A 20,264-nucleotide genomic window follows, 5' to 3' on the forward strand; every position below is an offset into this window, starting at 1 on the left:
TCTCCCCTCAGTTTCGACTCGCGGGCTGACTTCGCCCGCCCGCGCCCTCTCGCTTCTCCGTCGGCGGCCTCGCAGCCGCCCGCGCCCGCCCGGGGATCGCGCCCCGAGTCTCGGGCGGGCGCACGCTCCCCCGGCCGGAGAGACCCGGGCGACGCTCGACCCCTCCCCTCCACTCCCCTCCCCCCGGCGGCGTGCGCACACGGCGGCCCGGGCACGCGCCCGCCAAGATGGCAGGGGCCGGGGCCCAGCTGTCAGGCGCCGCCGCCGCAGCCCGTCCCCGCAGCTAGCGGCCCGGACGCCAGCCCCGAGAAGATGAGCCCTCGCTGCCCCCCGCAGCCCAGCGAGACGCGGAGCCGCCGCGCCCGGGGCCGGCTGCCCCGCTAACGCCCCGCGCCCCGCGCCGCGCCCCCGGCCCCGCGCGCCCGCCCCGGCAGCGACAATGAGGTGAGTCGGCGGGCGCCTGGGCGTGGGGAGGCCGGGCGGGCGGCGTCCGGAGCGCTGGGCGGGCTTCGGGAGCACCGTGGGGGCGTGGGGGACCGTGAGAGGGTCTGGGGGAGTCGGGGTGGTCGGCCTTCTGGAAGCAGCGGGCGGTGCCGGCCTTTGCAGCTCGCGGGAGGCACACGTGGGGGCTGGGGGCCGCGTGGGGAGGCAGACCCCGCGGCAGGTGTGGCCGCGCCCGGCCCGGAGCCCCTCCGGCCTCGCTCCCCGGGGCTCTGTACCCTTGGTCGAAGCCTCCCTGTGCCAGCGCCCAGAGCTTACACGTTAAGTGGTCGTTTCCTTCCACCTGGAGCTGCCTGCCCGCTTTTGCTCCCTTTTTCTTGTCCCCGTCTCCTTTCTTCTTGCACGCCGGTCAAGTGCAAGACCCGCAATGTACCACTTATTGGTTTATCACCCAGCCAGGGGGACTGGTGGTTACCAGTTCGAGAAAAAACATTGCCAGCACCCAGGAGCTCGGAATTCTCTCTCCAGAGGTAACCCAATCCTGACTTTTTGGGGATAATCACGTCCTTGCCTTTTGTCTGTGTGATTTTACCTTCCAAACATATATCCCATAAAAACTATAGTGTCCGTCGTTTCATTTTGACTGTTTCGTGATCTTTATATAAATGAAATACTAATGAAATATATATTGTGTCCGGCTTTTTCAGTCAACATGCTTCTGAGATTCATCCATTATGTCGTAACCGTTGTTCATTTTTATTAATCTATAGTATTGCACTGTATGAAATACTACAATTTAACTATTCTGGTATTGGTAGACATTTGAATTGTTTCTAGCTTTAGACTATTAATAATAATGCTGTTTTGAGTACTCTTATACATCTCCTGGTACATTCATTTCTGTTGGGTATATACCCAGCAGTGGAACTTCTAGGTCAAAAGGTACCCATATCTTCAACTTCAGGAGATAACACCAAGTTTCCAAAGTGTTTTTGTACCAATTTACACTCCTGCCAGCAAATGTATGAGAGTTCTCGTGCTCCATGTCCTTGTCAACACTTGTCAACACTTACATTTTAGCCATCCTGATGAGGTATCCCATTGTGGTTTCGGATTGCAGCTTCTTGCTGACTGATGAGGTTGAACATCTTTTCATGTTTATTTGGTATCCTCTTTTATGAAGTGCCTGTTCAAAAGTGTTTTCTTTTGGGGTTTACATGTCTTTTTCTTCCTAATTTGTAGGCGTTCTATTCCAAAGTCAAGAAGATAGTTTCCTATGACATCTAAATATCTTACCGTTCTGCCTTTCAAATTAAGATCTACAGTCCACTTGTGACTTTTGTGTAACTTGTGAAAAAGCAGTCAAATTTTATATTTAGCAGAACCATTTATTCAGTACTGTTTATCAGAAAGGTCATCTTTTCCCCAGTGCCACCTTTGTCATCTTCCAGTCTTCCATTTGGGATCATTTCTTTCCATCTGAGGAATACCCTTTAGAATTCCTCATGCAGGTCTGCTGGTGACAAATTCTTACAGTGTTTGTTGGCAAATGTCATTATTTATCCTTCATTTGAAAAAAAAAACAGATTTATTGAGATATAATTCACATACCATAAAATTTACCCATTTAGAGTATGCGGTTTGGTGGTTTTTAGTATTTTCACAGAGTTATGAAACCCTTACCACAATCTAATTTTAGAACATTTTCCTCCATTTTAGAAGGGTCTTTTCAGTAGTTACAGAATTCCTGGTTTACCGTTGCTTTCTTTTAGCACTTTAAAGATACCTCATTGTCTCTGACTTGGATTGTTTCTTTTGAGAAGTAATTTGTCTGTCGTTCTTTGAAAGTCGTCTTTTTCTCTGGCTGCTTTTAAAATGTTCTCTGTGTTTGGTTTTCAGCGTTTTTTTCTGTGCTGTCCTTAGTATGGATTTTTTTTTTTTTTTTTATAACTTATAACTTAGGGCTTCTTGAGTCTTTGGCTTTATGTCTCTCATTAGTTTTGGAAGTCATGAGCCATTAGGACTTCAAATACTGCTTCTGTCCCATTCTCCCTCACCTTTCCTTCTGGGGCTACCATTATACATGTTAGGCTATTTCACTGTATCTTCTTCCTTCTGTGTTTTCTTAACCTTCCTTCTGTGTTTTCTGTTTGTCTCTTTGTCCTTCATTCTGGTTATCTCCTCACTTATCTTTCCTATCAATTGACTTTTTAATTTCAGTTATTATATATTTTTGATACTTTAATTTCCATTTGCTTTCCTTTTTATAGTTTCCAGCTGTCTGCCAAAATTATCAGTATTGTCTTTCATCTCCTTGAATATATTATGTATAATTATCTTAATGTTTGTCCAATTATGGCAGTATTTGTGAGTCATTTCCAACGTCTGTTTCTCTTGGTTTTCATTCATATTGTCTTACCTCCTTTTGTGCCTAGTTTTTTTTTTTTTTTTTTTAAACTATTTTCTTTTTCTTTTTCTTTTTTTTTTAAATTTATTTATTTATTTATTTATGGTTGTGTTGGGTCTTCGTTTCTGTGCGAGGGCTTTCTCTAGTTGAGGCAAGCGGGGGCCACTCTTCATCGCGGTGCGCGGGCCTTTCACTGTGGGGGCCTCTCTTGTTGCGGGGCACAGGCTCCAGATGCGCAGGCTCAGTAGTTGTGGCACACGGGCTTAGTTGCTCCGCGGCATGTGGGATCTTCCCAGACCAGGGCTCGAACCCGTGTCCCCTGCATTGGCAGGCAGATTCTCAACCACTGCACCACCAGGGAAGCCCTGTGCCTAGTTTTTTTTTGTTCGTTTGTTTTTGTTTTTTTGTTTTTGTTTTTTAATTCCGTGCTGGACATCATATTTGCAGAATTGTTTGTAGAAATAATTTGAGGCCTAAGAAGATGTTTTTCTCTTCCAGAGATAATTCACATTTGCTTTTGTCAGACAAATGGGGCACTTATAATCTGGGGTCACTTGAATGTAGCCTCGAGGAATTGGGCTGTTTCTAAGCTGAGCTTCAATCCTTGTGAGAGCCAGCCTGTTCTGTTCACCTTTAGTGCTCACTTTCAGCTCTTCACCAGGACCTTTACCCTCCAACCTAAAGCCACACTTTTAGGATTCCCTTCAAAGTTGGCAGACATCCCCAGGGGAAAGTAGCCCCAAATACTGAACTCACCTCCCTGAGCCTCTGATAGCCCTTCTTCCTCCAGGCCTCCAAGCAGATATTTATTCTGTTTTTTTCCCTGCTTTTCTAGTTCTTTTCAGCTGGAGGATTGTTCTGATTTACTAAGTTCATGTTTACTGGAAGTAAAAGTCCCTGATGTATGCATGCTAGGAGCAGTTTGTGTCAATATTCAGTTTCGGAGGAGACTCAAGCTACCCAGTTACAGAAGCTGTGGAGAATAACAACACCAGTTTTTTTGTGTTATAACTATATTAGATCGTTTCAGTTTGTGAAATGTGCTTAGAATCAAGATAACTTTAAGAATAAATCTTTATGTCCTCTTAATATGTAATTAATTGAAAAAAATGGCAGATCATTACTGTAAAGCAGAGGATTTTGGAAGCAGGTGCTTTCCTCTCTTCTTTTAATATTCATTTCTTTCTCCTGTCTTGATTTCCTTAATTGTTTATTTGATAAAAATTACCCCTTTCTTGGCCCGCTTGAATAGAACATTTCATTTTTTGATCAATAATGACATAATAGTATTCTCAGATCCCATTTTGGGGGATCAAATGACAAGGCATGGATATAGAAATGAAAGTTTTTAAATACTTTTTCCAAAATGAGTCATTCAGTTACCCTTTTTCTTTACACAGATTTTTTTTTAAAACGCTGCTAACAGTTTAACATGGTTCTCTGTTGCAGACTGTTTGTAGTTAAACATCTATACGTGTATATTTACATGTACCTCTTGAGGTACATGGCTTTTGCAAATGGACCTAAATGAGTCGAGGAGATCTGTTCATCATTACCTCTGTTGTCAATTCATTTGATTTGGATATTTATAAGCAATGTGGCTCATCTGTGAAAAATACTTTCTTTTTTGTTCAGTCTGAATTTTTTTAATGAAAATGACACATTTTTCTTGCTAGATAATCTCATGGGAGTACATAGATACGACGTTTTGAAAATGGTCTGAAATGGAGCCTCTAAACTGACGCTTTTCAGGAGTGTCTCAGAAAGACATAGGGCTAGAGATGCATTCTAACAAATAAACTGAACATTTGAGGCACATGTCCACATATTTTAGTTTTGCTAAAATATGTGGACATGGTGAATTATCCAAGTCACTGTTTTGCTGACTTGGATAATTAAGGCTGTGTCTGAGTTTTTCTTAATTTTCTAGACTGTTGCCTGAATTCTTATTTCCCTTTTCCTAAGAGATGTTATGTATTCTCATATCTCATTCAGAAATCATTTTTCGAGGCCTTACCGTTGCCTGACACTGGATTAGGTGGTAAGGAGGTAGAAGGGGCCAAACCTCCCCTCCCCCAAATAGTCTCTATCCCTAAAAGATTTACAAAAATTTACTAAATCCTTTTCTGCATCCTTTTTCTACTTAAAAACAAAGATGCCCACATATGCAGTATACAGTATATTTCTGCTTATATACTTTAGTCATTTATCTGTTGGGAAGGTTCTTTTCTGTGAACGTTTTCCCCCTCTGCCTTTTGTCTTTTAAAGATTTGATATATAGAAGTTTAAGATTTTTATCTTATCAAGTCATTTTCTTTGTGATTTTTCCATCATTTCTTATGTTTTAGCGTTTGTCTAGTAGTTCGGTAAGTATTAAGTTGTTTTCTCTTTTATATGTAAAATTTCACAAAAGTTCATTCTTCAAATTGTCTGGAATATGAGGTAAAGATCAAAATTACATTTTTCTTCAAAATTGCTGATCAGATACTTGATTATATTAGTAGATATATGGCAGAGGTATCAGGAATGTTTTCTAAGTTGAATGGCAGAACAAACATGCAGATCCCAAAATCCTCTCCAGGGCTGCATGGTAACATCTGAAGCAGGATCGCCTCCAATCTTCAGAAAGCTTGCCTGCCCCCGCCAGGGCCAGCCTTGTGTGTGTAAGGCATGGCCAGCCTACCATCTCACAGGTCTGGTTATGTGCCAGGGAACTACCTCATCTGGGCCAAGGGCACTCTATCAATTTGGAGTTCTGCAGAATGCAGTGCAGTTACAGGGTACAGCATGAGATACCCAAGGCCAGACACAGCCTTCACATCCCACAGTTAGCCAGCACTAGCTAACACAAGTACATCTCAGAGCTTATTGCTGCAGGATAGGGGCAGGGGAGCATTCCTCCAGGTATCTTTGGAAGGTGTTCGGGAGACCAGCTATGGGGTTGTGGCGCTTCTGTGTGTGTACCTTTGGCTCTCTTCTGTTGTTCTGTCTGTTTTTAGACCTGTGCCGTTACTATATTTACCTTGCGGGTGATGATTTTTAATATGAACAACAGCATCTTTTTATTAAAGTAATGTCCTTTTGAATTTTGCTGGTTTGGTAGTTTTGTTTGTATCTAGTTACATAAACATAAGAAATTTAAACTTAGTTTTCTAATTGCACATAAATAAGCTACATGAAAATAAATTGGCATTGTTTCACATGAAGATTTTTTTCCCTTTAAAGGTAATCTATATACTACCCAGGTTTGAACCTTGCGGTAGACTATAAGCTTGGTGACTCCGAGTTGAGTGAATGTCATAAGTGCGTTAATAGTGTGATGATAACTTAGAGAAAGAGCACCTCCAGCTGATGTCAGGGTGGGGTGGGAAGGACAGTGGTCCCCTCAGCAAACAGCTTTTTCTCTTTCTTAGCCTGAAAGGAGAAGACCTCATAGAAGTGACTTCTAGTGGCAGTTTTTATTTTTCTGGTTTAAATGTAGTGTAAAGAAGACAATAAGAATCAGCATTGATCCTGCTGTTTAGGGATAACCCATTAAACATGGGGTATAGTCTCTTTATCTTTTCCATTTGTAAGTGTAACATTTTCACAAAATTGATACTAGACTGTGTATTTGTATTGGGCATTTTACATTCAACATATATGCATTTCCCCTTCGTTAAATATTCTTTGAAAACATTTAAAATAGCTGCATAATAGTCTATCGGATGATATACCATAATTTATTTACCAGTACCCCAAGTTTGGGACAGTTAGCTTTGTTTTTAGGATTTCATCATTGTAAATAATACGATGATAATGTCTGTAGATAAATCTTAGGGTACGTCTCTGATTAAGTTTAAGTTAGCAGAATAGTAGCATTACTGGAACCAAAGGCTGTTGATAAATTTTAAGCAAAGAAGAGAGAAAGATAAAGTTAATGAAAAGAACTTTATTCCTGGTCTTAAATTGGAGGTTCCCCTCCCAAAAAGCAAAGGACTAGGAAAGGAATCAGAAGTAAATGGTGTGGTTGCATCTGCTTGCCAGTGGGGGGAGCCCTGTTCTCAAGTCCTCTGTAGCTCCTGTGTTTGAAGATGGATTGTCTGTCTTTGTCTTTAAGGCTGTGGGAAAGGCATCTTCTGCTTCTGGGTTTGGACTTAACGTAGGAATGTGAATGACCTTTTTCTTTTTATAATATTGAGTTAGGCCACATTTGTCCCTTGTATTCTAAACAGCCTGGGTTTTAGAGTCTAATAGACCTGGATTCTGCCCCAGAGCCACTCCTCACCAGCTGACTGACTTTGAGCAAATTACTTAACCTTTATGAACTGACACTTTTCTCAAATATAAATGAGGATAACCCTACTTCTTTCTCAGGGTTTTGTGAGGATCAAATGAGAATACGTAGAAAGTTCTCGGCTTACGGTGGTCAGTAAAGGTTAGCTGTTTACTTCCCCCACCTCAATTTGTTATGTCTGTGAAGGAGATGAACCCGGAAAGATCTGGGACAATTCTGATTTCAGATATTCTGCCCTTTTGTCAGATTGCTATATAAGTTCTCTACCATATGTGATAATTTTTTGGTTTAGAAACCACAGTTGCTATTGATGCTTCAACTTCTAAAAATGATTCAGGGCCATTCTCTGTAAAAGAGGCAAAATAGAACTACTGAAATAAATACAAAACAGGAGGCATGTTATTTTGGGGTAGAGGAGATTATTGTACCGGGAAATTTAGATTAAGAAATAGTTACTGCAGTTGAGCAGCTAGCTGTGAAAGTCATGGAGGTGGTGGCAGAAAGGGCAGTGGGAGCCAATGTGACACGTTTTCTGAGTGTCTTAGGGGAAATGGGCAACATCCCTTAGGGCTTGGTTTTGGAAGCCTCTTACTCACCTTCTCCAGTCCTTCCCCCTTGTCATATATCTGCCCTGGGCCCCTCTGTAAAGCTTCCAGCACCTTAAACACTCTGGGTGCTGCCCTCCACTCTGGGCTCTCTCTGTGGAGCTGTGTCTATTGCTCTGATCTTGTCTTCTTCATTCTCCTCCAGAGGATCCTTAAGTAAGAAAAGGTCTGATGGACTAATTGATGAGTTGACCAGAGTTCAACTACTTCCTTTTCCTCTTCACCTTGCTAAGTTCTTAGCCTTCAAATCTTAGCTTAAATGTCACTTCCTCAGGGAGGCAGTCCTTGACTCCGACCCTGGCTGATGGCCCTTCCCGATTATTTGCCTCTGTGGCATTCCATATTTCCTCTTCTGTTATTTTATTTTATTTTATTTTTGGCTGCGCTGCGTGGCATGTGGGATCCTAGCTGCCTGACCAGGGATCGAACCCATGCCCCCTGCATTGGAAGCACGGAGTCTTAACCACTGGACCGCCAGGAAAGTCCCTCTGTTACTTTTTATATTTATAATTACTTATCTTTTTCCTCCTATACTTCATAAAGGATTATGCTTGTTTCCATCTCTTTTGGGTCCCTAGAGCCTAGCGCTGTGCCTGGCAGTTGGTAGATGCTTAGTGAATATTGATGCTGCCACTTGTACATAAAATAGGTAGTAAATCATGACATTCATTCTGCCTTGTCATGGGTCCTTCCAAGTACCACATTCAAGGCAGCTCCCAAGTGAGTGAAGCTGGCATCCAAGATGAAAACTCTTTCATTATGTGCTTAATGAGTTAATGAATTACTGGGTGACAGTGCTTTCATCTGGTGTTTCCGTACCACTACCAGGAGACAGGATTTGTTTATTGATGTGTGGATGGATTTTTTTTTTCCTGAATTTTCTTTGTAAGGACATTGTGCACTGTAACTCCTGATGTCCCCGAGGTTTCTCAAACTTTAATGTGCATAGGAATCCCTGTGTGTATGTCCTTCCAAAATGCAGATCCCAGGCCCCATTGCCAGGGATGGAGGAATGCTTTTCATAAATCTTTTTTTTTCCTGTTTTTATTAATAGACTTTATATTTTAAAACAATTTTAGAGTTATGGAAAAATTGAGCAGATAGTACAGAGAGTTCCCATACACTCTCCACATATATAGTTTCCCCTGTTATTAATATCTTACGTGGTACATTTGTTATACTTAGTAAACTAATATTGATACAGTGTTATTAGCTGAAGTCCATAGTATATTCAAGTTTTCTTGTTTTTACCTAACGTCCTTCTTCTGTTCCAAGGTCTGATCCAGGATACCACATTACATTTAGTTGTTAAATCTCCTTAGATCCCTCTGCTGTGGATAGTTTTTCAGACTGTCTTTAATTTTTGAAGATCTTGACTATTTTGAGGAGTACTTGTTTAGGTATACTGTAGGATGCCCTTCTGTTGGAATTTATTTCATGTTTTTCTCATGGTTAGCCTGGGGTTGTTAAGTTTCAGGCAGGAAGATCACAGAGATAAAGTGACATTCCATTCCATGTTACAGAGGGTATATACTGCAGCGTGATTTATCACTGTGGATGTCGACCTTGATCACCTGGCTGAAGCAGTGTTTGTCAGGTTTCATCACTGTAAAGTTACTCTTTTATTCCCCTTTTCATGCTGTCTTCTTTTCAAGACAGTCACTGTTCATAGCTCACACTTAAGGAGTAGGGAGTTACGCTCCTTCTGATGAGCGCTTTTTAAATTTTTATAATTAAGTATTTATTTTTGTGTATTAGAAGAAAATCAGTGCACCAAATTAGTGGTATTTTAACTGGGTTCCCCAGAAAACTGTACCCGAGATGAAGGCTCCTGTGTGTTTGGAGGAGAGCACAGGATTGATATTTGTGGGGGCCGAAGGGAGAAGCCTATAGCCATTAGCTACTGTCTCCATTTGGCAAAGGATTGCTCCATGGGGCAATTAATTGCCCCTGTACATGGTGATGTTCTCAGTGGGTACTGAGAGGGCTCACGTGGCAGCCCCCTGGGGCCGCAGCAGGGACTGGACACAGGTCAGAGCCCGGGCAAAACTGGTTGCCTCAGGGGTGGCTAGAATACGAAACAGGTAAGGCAGGAGGAGCTGAAATGATGCAGACTAGGTGCTTAATGCACGTGATTTTGTGGGGATTACTTCTTTTTTTTTTTAATTTTTTTTTACTCACTGCTTCTTGATTTTCAGTCATAGCTCGAAAGTTTTCTGTGATACCAGGTTGAATTCACCTATGTTTTTTCTAGTAGTTGTACAGTTTCTTTTCTTTTTTCTTTTTCAAACATTTAAATCTTTGATCCATTTGGAATTAAATATATGGTGTGAGAGCTGGATCCGATTTTAGCCTTTTCCATCTGGTTTTTCAGTTATCCCAATCCCCCTTATTAAAAATTTCATTTTCTGGGACTTCCCTGGTGGTGCAGTGGGTAAGACTCCACAATCCCAATGCAGGGTGTCCAGGTTCAATCCCTAGTCAGGGAACTAGATCCCACATGCATGGTGCAACTAAGAGTTCGCACATGCCGCAACTAAGGCGCCCATGTGCCACAACTAAGGAGCCCGCCTGCCACAACTAAGGAACCCATGTGCCGCAACTAAGGAGCCAGTGAGCCACAACTAAGGAGCCCCCTGCTGCAACTAAGACCCAGCACAACCAAATTAATTAATTATTTTAAAATTCCATTTTCTCCCAGTGTTTTGAGATTCTGTCCTTTGTCATATTTAATTAATTTGACCTATTTCTGGATTTTCTATTATGTTCCATTGGTCTGCATTTATTCATGTGTCAATACCTCGCTTTTGATTAAAGAGGTTCTACAATGTGTTTTAATATTTAGTAGGGCTAATACTCTCTTATTGCTCCAGTGAGTTGATTTTAAAGAAAAAGATTAATAGCACTCATGTTAAACAGATATGACAAAAATCATGAATGACCAAACAGTGCTTTAAGCCAAGGGAACAAATCCAGAATGGCATGAGTCAGGCATCTGTCTGCCCCTCGGGGAGAATTCTCACTTATAACGTGACATGTGTGGCTTTTGAATATGACTCCAGGGAGGCATCTGTGAGGCTGGAGGACACTTACAGGCAATGTGACCCCTCGGGCTAGGACTGTCGGCACAGTCGAGGCACCCCCTCGGTCACTCTCCCTCCAAAGTATTAATGAAACTGGTTTATTTTGGAGGGTTTTGACCTGTAAAAAATACTCATTTGTCAAACCATAGAAAGTTAGATTCAGAAACTTAGAAATTCTCTAAGTCCAGTGGTTTTTAACCCTCACTGGGCATCAGAAACAGTTGAAAAGGCCCTCTTCCCCACCCTCCGCCTGATGCCCGGGCCCTACCTTAGGGAGTCCATTAATCTGGGATGAGGGGTTTTGTTGTTGTTTCATTTGAGATCTCTAGGTTATTTAAGTGTGCAGCCACAGTTAAGAACTGCTGACCTAGGCTTGAGTTTCAAGAATGGGGCTGGTTTATTTGGAATGTAGTAAGTGCTCAATAAATGTTTGTTGACTAATGCATGAGCTCCCTATTTCTCAGATGAGAAAATGGACACAGACTCCAGAGGCCACTTGCCTAGGCCTCACAGGCAGTGAGGTATTAGGGGCATGAAGCTCAGATTTCTTGTCTCACAGTTCTGGTCTTATTTTTCACTCTTCTTCACCCATGGTTTCCTCTTTAGTTATAGGCAGAAGTAGGCAAGAACATTTGCTCTCTTGATTCGTGGGTTCATTTTTATGACCTCAACTCTAGTTCCTCCTATTCAGTGCAGCAAAAACTTGGGAATGAGCCTGAGACTTTGTAGTGAGACAGCTGGACTATACTGAAATTTCAGCCTGCATTCAGTGTCAGCCCACCTCTAGGTAGGGATCAGGGGGAGACAGGAGAGGAGGAGCAGGGGCACCAGGGACTGCCATTCCTTGTGTATCCGTGGTGTGTCAGGCTCTGTGCCTAGGAGTTTTCAGCTCTCTCATTTTTTGAAGGGAGCTCCATGCCTCCAGCCATAAGGCGTGTTAGATTTTAGATTACAGTGCATGATGACATTACTTTTGATTAATGCTTTGTTTGAATTCGGGCTTTATGGTTTTCTGTCTGTCAACAGTAATGCCTAATCTCTATTTTCTCACACTCCCCATTGCTTCATCCCCTAATTTGGTTAGTCCCCTGGGAAAAACTCAAATTTCAGAACTGCAGAAGTTGTAGAGACCAACTAGAGAAGACTTGAATTAAATTATGAGTGATTTATGTTAGAAAGTTGCCGTTTGGTTCAGTTTTGAACACATTAAGTTGTATTGTATTGGGGGGTTCTACTTCTGGCAGTGTTTTAGTCCTATTAAGAGCAAGAAAAGGTGAAATGTTAAAAAATAACATCACAATGAAAAGACATAGACTGGCTGAATGGATACAAAAACAAGACCAGTATATATGCTGTCTACAAGAGACCCACATCAGACCTAGGGACACATACAGACTGAAAGTGAGGAGATGGAAAAAGATATTCCATGCAAATGGAAATCAAAAGAAAGCTGGAGTAGCAATTCTCATATCAGACAAAATAGACTTTAAAATAAAGACTATTACAAGAGACAGAGAAGGACAGTACATAATGATCAAGGGATCCATCCAAGAAGAAGATACAACAATTGCAAATATTTATGCACCCAACATAGGAGCACCCCAATACATAAGGCAGATACTAACAGCCATAAAAGAGGAAATCGACAGTAACACAATCATAGTAGGGGACTTTAACACCCCACTTTCACCAATGGACAGATCATCCAAAATGAATATAAGGAAACACAAGCTTTAAATGATACATTAAACAACATGGACTTAATTGATATTATAGGACATTCCATCCAAAAACAACAGAATACACATTCTTCTCAAGTGCTCATGGAACATTCTCCAGGATAGACCATATCTTGGGTCACAAATCAAGCCTTGGTAAACTTAAGAAAATTGAAATCATATCAAGTATCTTTTCCAACCACAACGCTATGAGACTAGATATCAGTTACAGGAAAAAACTATAAAAAATACAAACACATGAAGGCTAAACAATACACTACTTAATAACCAAGAGATCACTGAAGAAATCAAAGAGGAAATCAAAAAGTACCTAGAAACAAATGATAATGAAAACACGACGACCCAAAACCTATGGAATGCAGCAAAAGCAGTTCTAAGAGCGAAGTTTATAGCAATACAATCCTACCTTAAGAAACAAGAAACATCTCAAATAAACAACCTAACCTTACACCTAAAGCAATTAGAGAAAGAAGAACAAAAAAACCCCAAAGTTAGCAGAAGGAAAGAAATCATAAAGATCAGATCAGAAATAAATGAAAAAGAAATGAAGGAAACAATAGCAAAGATCAATAAAACTAAAAGCTGGTTCTTTGAGAAGATAAACAAAATTGATAAACCATTAGCCAGACTCATCAAGAAAAAAAGGGAGAAGACTCAAATCAATAGAATTAGAAATGAAAAAGGAGAAGTAACAACTGACACTGCAGAAATACAAAGGATCATGAGAGATTACTACAAGTAACTCTATGCCAATAAAATGGACAACCTGGAAGAAATGGACAAATTCTTAGAAATGCACAACCTTCCGAGACTGAACCAGGAAGAAATAGAAAATATGAACAGACCAGTCACAAGCACTGAAATTGAAACTGTGATTAAAAATCTTCCAACAGACGGAAGCCCAGGACCAGATGGCTTCACAGGCGAATTCTATGAAACATTTAGAGAAGAGCTAACACCTATCCTTCTCAAACTCTTCCAAAATATAGCAGAGGGAGGAACACTCCCAAGCTCATTCTACGAGGCCACCATCACCCTGATACCAAAACCAGACAAAGATGTCACAAAGAAAGAAAATTACAGACCAATATCACTGATGAACATAGATGCAAAAATCCTTAACAAAATACTAGCAAACAGAATCCAACAGCACATTAAAAGGATCATCCACCATGATCAAGTGGGGTTTATCCCAGGAATGCAAGGATTCTTCAGTATACGCAAGTCAATCAATGTGATACACCATATTAACAAATTGAAGGAGTAAAACCATATGATCATCTCAGTAGATGCAGAGAAAGCTTTCGACAAAATTCAACACCCATTTATGATAAAAACCCTCCAGAAAGTAGGCACAGAGGGAACTTTCCTCAACATAATAAAGGCCATATATGACAAACCCACAGCCAACCTCGTCCTCAGTGGTGAAAAACTGAGACCATTTCCACTAAGATCAGGAACAAGACAAGGTTGCCCACTCTCACCACTATTATTCAACATAGTTTTGGAAGTTTTAGCCACAGCAATCAGAGAAGAAAAAGAAATAAAAGGAATCCAAATTGGAAAAGAAGAAGTAAAGCTGTCAGTGTTTGCAGATGACATGATACTATACACAGAGAATCCTAAAGATGCTACCAGAAAACTACTAGAGCTAATAAATGAATTTGGTAAAGTAGCAGGATACAAAATTAATGCACAGAAATCTCTAGCACTCCTATACACTAATGATGAAATATCTGAAGGTGAAATTAAGAAAACACTCCCATTTACCATTGCAACAAAAAGAATAAAATACCTAGGAATAAACCTACCTAAGGAGACAAAAGACCTGTATGCAGAAAATTATAAGACACTGATGAAAGAAATTAAAGATAATACAAATAGATGGAGAGATATACCATGTTCTTGGATTGGAAGAATCAACATTGCGAAAATTACTACCCAAAGCAATCTACAGATTCAATGCAATCCCTATCAAACTACCACTGACATTTTTCACAGAACTAGAACAAAAAATTTCACAATTTGTAAGGAAACACAGAAGACCCTGAATAGCCAAAGCAATCTTGAGAAAGAAAAATGGAGCTGGAGGAATCAGGCTCCCTGACTTCAGACTATACTACAAAGCTACAGTAATCAAGATAGTATGGTACCTGGGACAAAAACAGAAATATAGATCAATGGAACAGGATAGAAAGCCCAGAGATAAACCCATACACATATGGTCACCTTATCTTTGATAAAGGAGGCAAGAATATACAGTGGAGAAAAGACAGCCTCTTCAATAAGTGGTGCTGGGAGAACTGGACAGGTACATGTAAAAGTATGAAATTAGAACACTCTCTAACACCATACACAAAAATAAACTCAAAATGGATTAAAGACCTAAATGTAAGGCCAGACAGTATCAAACTCTTAGAGGAAAACATAGGCAGAACACTCTATGACATAAATCACAGCAAGATCCTTTTTGACCCACCTCCTAGAGAAATGGAAATAAAAACAAAAATAAACAAATGGGACCTAATGAAACTTAAAAGCTTTTGCACAGCAAAGGAAACCATAAACAAGATAAAAAGACAGCCCTCCGAATGGGAGAAAATATTTGCAAATGAAGCAACTGACAAACGATTCATCTCCAAAATTTACAAGCAGCTCATGCAGCTCAATATCAAAAAAACAACCCAATCCAAAAATGGGCAGAAGACCTAAATAGACATTTCGCCGAAGAAGATATACAGATTGACAACAAACACATGAAAGAATGGTCAACATCACTAATCATTAGAGAAATGCAAATCAGAACTACAATAAGATATCATCTCACACCAGTCAGAATGGCCATCATCAAAAAATCTACAAAAAATAAATGCTGGAGAGGGTGTGGATAAAAGGGAACCCTCTTGCACTGTTGGTGGGAATGTAAATTGATACCGCCACTATCGAGAACAGTATGGAGGTTCCTTAAAAAACTAAAAGTAGAAGTACCGTACGACCCAGCAATCCCACTGCTTGTCATATACCCTGAGAAAACCATAATTCAAAAAGTGTCATGTACCAGAATGTTCATTGCAGCTCTATTTACAATAGCCAGGACATGGAAGCAACCTAAGTGTCCATCAACAGATGAATGGATATAGAAGATGTGGCACATATATACAATGGAATATTACTCAGCCATAAAAAGAAATGAAATTGAGTTATTTGTAGTGAGGTGGATGGACCTAGAGTCTGTCATACAGCGTGAAGTAAGTCAGAAAGAGAAAAACAAATACTGTATGCTAACACATATATATGGAATCTAAAAAAAAAAACAAGTGGTCATGAAGAACCTAGGGGCAAGACGGGAATAAAGACACAGACCTACCAGAGAATGGACTTGAGGATATGGGGAGGGGGAAGGGTAAGCTGTGACAAAGTGAGAGAGTGGCATGGACATATATACACTACCAAACATAAAGCAGATAGCTAGGGGGAAGCAGCCACATAGCCTAGGGAGATCAGCTCGGTGCTTTGTGACCACCTAGAGGGGTGGGATAAGGAGGGTGGGAGGGAGGGAGATGCAAGAGGGAAGAGATATGGGAACATATGTATATGTATAACTGATTCACTTTCTTATAAAGCAGAAACTAACACACCATTGTAAAGCAATTATACTCCAAAAAAGATGTTAAAAAAAAAATACAAAGGGGGGAAAAATCAGTTTGAAGGCATAGGAGAGCTACAAGGCAGAAAGGATTTGCAGAGCCAAGATTTGGTAGAGGGTTGTCAGGTAAGCCCGACATTGGGCACCGTTTCTTCCCTTGATGCAATTGTCATTGCTGAAATTGTCAACTGAGAAGATGGTTAGAGCTTTAGGGAGATTCATGGGACAGGGGAGATTAAAAAAAAAAATTGATATTTGCACCCTTGCCAAGGAGGAGGAGCCCTAGTAAACGCCGCAGTTTTCATAAGGGCTCTGCTTAGGGACAGTGGTGAACTAGGCATAGACTGGCCTTCTGAGGAACTGGAGTACTGCTTTGAATCATCTCAATATCTAACTAGATTAAGGTGACCCAGAGTGGTTTTTACCCCTGACCTACCTGCGCATTAGAAACAAAAGCAAATCCTCCTAGAGGAGCCGCGAATTATCTGTACAGTTTTTCTTTTAATAATACATTTATTTGTTTTTATTTTTGGCTGTGTTGTGTCTTCGTTGCTGCGCATGGGCTTTCTCTAGTTGAGGCGAGCGGGGGCTCCTTTTCGTTGTGGTGCTCAGGCTTCTTACTGTCATTGCTTCTCTTGTTGCAGAGCATGGGCTCTAGAGCGCAGGCTCAGTAGTTGTGGCGCACGGGCTTCATTGCTCCGCGGTTGTGGGATCTTCCCAGGCCAGGGATCGGACCCATGTCCCCTGCATTGGCAGGCGGATTCTTAACCACTGTGCCACCAGGGAAGCCCTATACAGTTTTCATATACAGTGACTGGCACTCGATCAAAAATTATCAGATGGGGCTTCCCTGGTGGTGCAGTGGTTGGGGGTCTGCCTGCCAGTGCAGGGGACGCGGGTTCGAGCCCTGGTCTGGGAGGATCCCACGTGCCGCGGAGCAGCTGGGCCCGTGAGCCACGGCTGCTGGGCCTGCGCGTCTGGAGCCTGTGCTCCGCAGCGGGAGAGGCCGCGATAGTGAGAGGCCCGCGCTTGCCGCAGCTAGAGAAAGCCCTCGCGCAGAAATGAGGACCCAACACAGCTAAAAATAAATAAATAAATAAACTCCAAAAAAAAAAAAATTTATCAGATGTATGAGAAGATAAGACTTAACCAAAAACCAAGGGAAAACATAGTAAGGACAGACATAATAAAATGATCGACTTGGATTTTAAAAGAACTATGATTAGCATATTTAAGGAAATAAATTGTGTTTTACCTTTTCTTGTTCACCATGGCCATCTTAGCTTAGAGGATGACTCAGACTCCAGACAAGAGTGTTTATAGTATTTCAGTGGAGGGCAAGTGTGAACAAGTGTGACTGCCAGTTGTCCTCGGGCATATTTGCATGGTTGTAATCATCCTTGCTTAATCCCCTGCTATGTAGCTTTGAGGTAGGGACAGAAGAGAAATTGGAATGATGATCACAGGCTTTTAGATCTTAGAACTAGAAGAGCCCCTGGAAGTCAATATGTTGACCTTATTATTTTTATCTTTGAGAGACGTGTACATGGTGATTGGTTTAGGCAATGTAAACACATGTGGAAGTTATTTTACACAATAAAGGTGGTGTTAAATACTTAATGTAAACATAATTTCAGTAAATGTGAATACTTTTTTTTTTTTTTTTTTTTTGGCTGAGCCACATGGCTTGTGGGATCTCAGCTCCCCGACCAGGGATTGAACCCGGGCCCCAGCACTGAAAGCGCCAAGTTCTGACCACTGGACCTCCAGCGAATTCCCTAAATGTGAATACTTCAAAACTACTTGAGAATTTTAAATGTACTATAATAAATGTGAATTTTTTTTTAAAAACAGTATAGACTTCTCTGTATTATAAATACATAACTACTGCTTATTTATCTATTTTCACGTGTCATATCTGCTTAAATTTTTACTTGAAAGATAGATATTGAGTACCTACCATATGCAAAACAGTGGTACTAGGGATAGGGCAAGTGAAAGTTGGGCCTTGGGTAGTAGTATGTAGCCAAGAAGGGGAGCCTGGGGCATCTGAGATGAAAGTGCCAGAAAAGAGGTATGGACAACACAATTTTTTTAATTTATTTTTTTTGCATTTGCAGTGGGCTAGGCTAGGCTCTTTTATCTTCTGTTTTCGTTCTTCTACACTTCTTTTTACTGGTTTATTCTTTCATCCAGTTGGCTTTTCAGTTGCTTGAAAACAATAGTCTTCAGAAAGTCTCTCATTAATTTAGTTTAATGTCTCCGGTTCTTCAAGTTATTCATGATTTATCTCTAATTAGTGGCCCTTTAGAGAGCTTTCCTTTCACTGAGCTCTGACCCACTGAAGTCATTAGCAATTTAAAAATTTAAATTCTCTAACATTGGCCTGAACACAGAAAACCGTTGGGCCTGGCACACGTTTGAAGCCCTTTATACAAAGTAGAAACACCACACCTTGGAGCCTCGGTGCCTATAAACAGATGAAAATCAAATATACCCATTGACGCTATGTTCTTCTACCAGCTGAGATTTCTAACTGATCAGCTTTAGGGACTTCCTTTCCTAGGAAGAAGGAAAATGCTCTCCTCGATTTGTGTCACTGTGCAAAATAGAAGTGTAAGCAATACACTGAATCAGAGAAGAGTCCCAAATAGAAGAGCAGCGCTAGAAAGAGAGCCAACTGGTCCCTTCACGAGAGCAAAGAGTGATATGCCTCAGAGTGTCCACATCTGTGGGTGATGAGGCAGCGACTGTGAATCACACAGATGGATAATCATCCACTGAATTTCATCGAGTTCACTGATTCCTGGGCTGTGAGTAGAAGACATGGTTATCCACATATGTAGCTTATTCCCAAGAAGACAGAGCCCAGGTACCTCAAGTTCAGCGTGTCTAAAACTAGACTCACTACCACTATTTTACGAGCAATTGATTTTTGACAAAGATGCCAAGACAATTCAATGGGAAAAATAGCCTTTTCAGCAAATGCTGGGACAACTGAATATCAACATACAAAAGAATGAAGTTGAACCTACCTACCTCCATATACAAAAGAACTCAAAATAGATAATGAACTTAAATGTGGAAGCTAAAACTTTAGTCTCTTATAGGAGAAAATATGAGTAAATCTTCATGGCCTTGGGTTAGGCGTGATTTTTTTAGACATAACACCAAAACACAAATGATATCAATAAAAGAAAAAAATAAATGAATTGGATTTCATCTAAAGTAAAAACATGTGTGCTGCAAACCATACTATCAAGAAAGTGAGAAGACAGTTCACAGAATGGGAGAAAGTATCTGCACGTTATATATCTGATAAGGGGCTTATATCTAAAATATACAAAGAACTCTTACAACTCAAGAATAAAAACACAACTGACTTTAAAAATGGGCGAATGATTTAAATGGACGCTTCTCCAAAGAAGACGTACAAATGGCCAATAAGCACATGAAAAGGTGCTCAGCATCCTTAGACATGAGGAAGTACAAACCAAACACAGTGAGATACCACTTCACACTCCCTGGAATAAAAGGACAGATAATAACAAGTGTTGGTGAGGATGTGGACGCTCTTCACACGTTGGGTAAGTGGCTGTGTGGATAAATCTCATGTTGGAACCCTCAGACATTGGCTGGGGAGAATGTAAAAGGGTGCAGTTGCTTTGGAAGACAGTTTGGTAGTTGTTCAAAACATTAAACAGAGTTTCCATGTGTCTCAGCATTTCCCCTCTGAGGCATATACCCGAGAGAAATTAAACATACGTCCATACCAAACTTACACATGAATGTTCATAGGAGCATTATTTATAGTAGCCAAACAGTGAAAACAACCCAAATGTCTGTGCGCTGATAAATGGATCAATAAAATGTGGGCTCTTCATACAGTGGCATATTATTCAGCAATAAAAAGGAATGAGGTACCCATACTGATACACCATGGATGAACCTTGAAAACATTATGCTAAGAGAAAGAAGCCAATCACAAAAGACCACATATTGTTTGATTCCATTTATATGAAATGTCAAGAAAAGGCAAATCCATAGAGACGGGAAGTAGATTAGTA

The 20,264-nt window shown here is 40.9% G+C and overlaps 1 protein-coding gene across 1 annotated transcript in view; it reads left to right on the top strand.

The window, feature by feature from the left end:
* The first annotated feature begins 370 nt into the window (after window positions 1–370).
* Window positions 371–20,264, top strand: part of EVL (Enah/Vasp-like) — a 159,756-nt gene continuing 139,862 nt past the window's right edge. The window contains exon 1 of the mRNA XM_059914986.1: window positions 371–444. Coding sequence (XP_059770969.1) covers window positions 440–444 — 5 coding nt within the window. The 5' untranslated portion in view covers window positions 371–439. The remainder of the gene's footprint in view (window positions 445–20,264) is intronic.

This window comes from Balaenoptera ricei, chromosome 2, assembly GCF_028023285.1.
Source record: "Balaenoptera ricei isolate mBalRic1 chromosome 2, mBalRic1.hap2, whole genome shotgun sequence".
Lineage (NCBI taxonomy): Eukaryota > Metazoa > Chordata > Mammalia > Artiodactyla > Balaenopteridae > Balaenoptera > Balaenoptera ricei.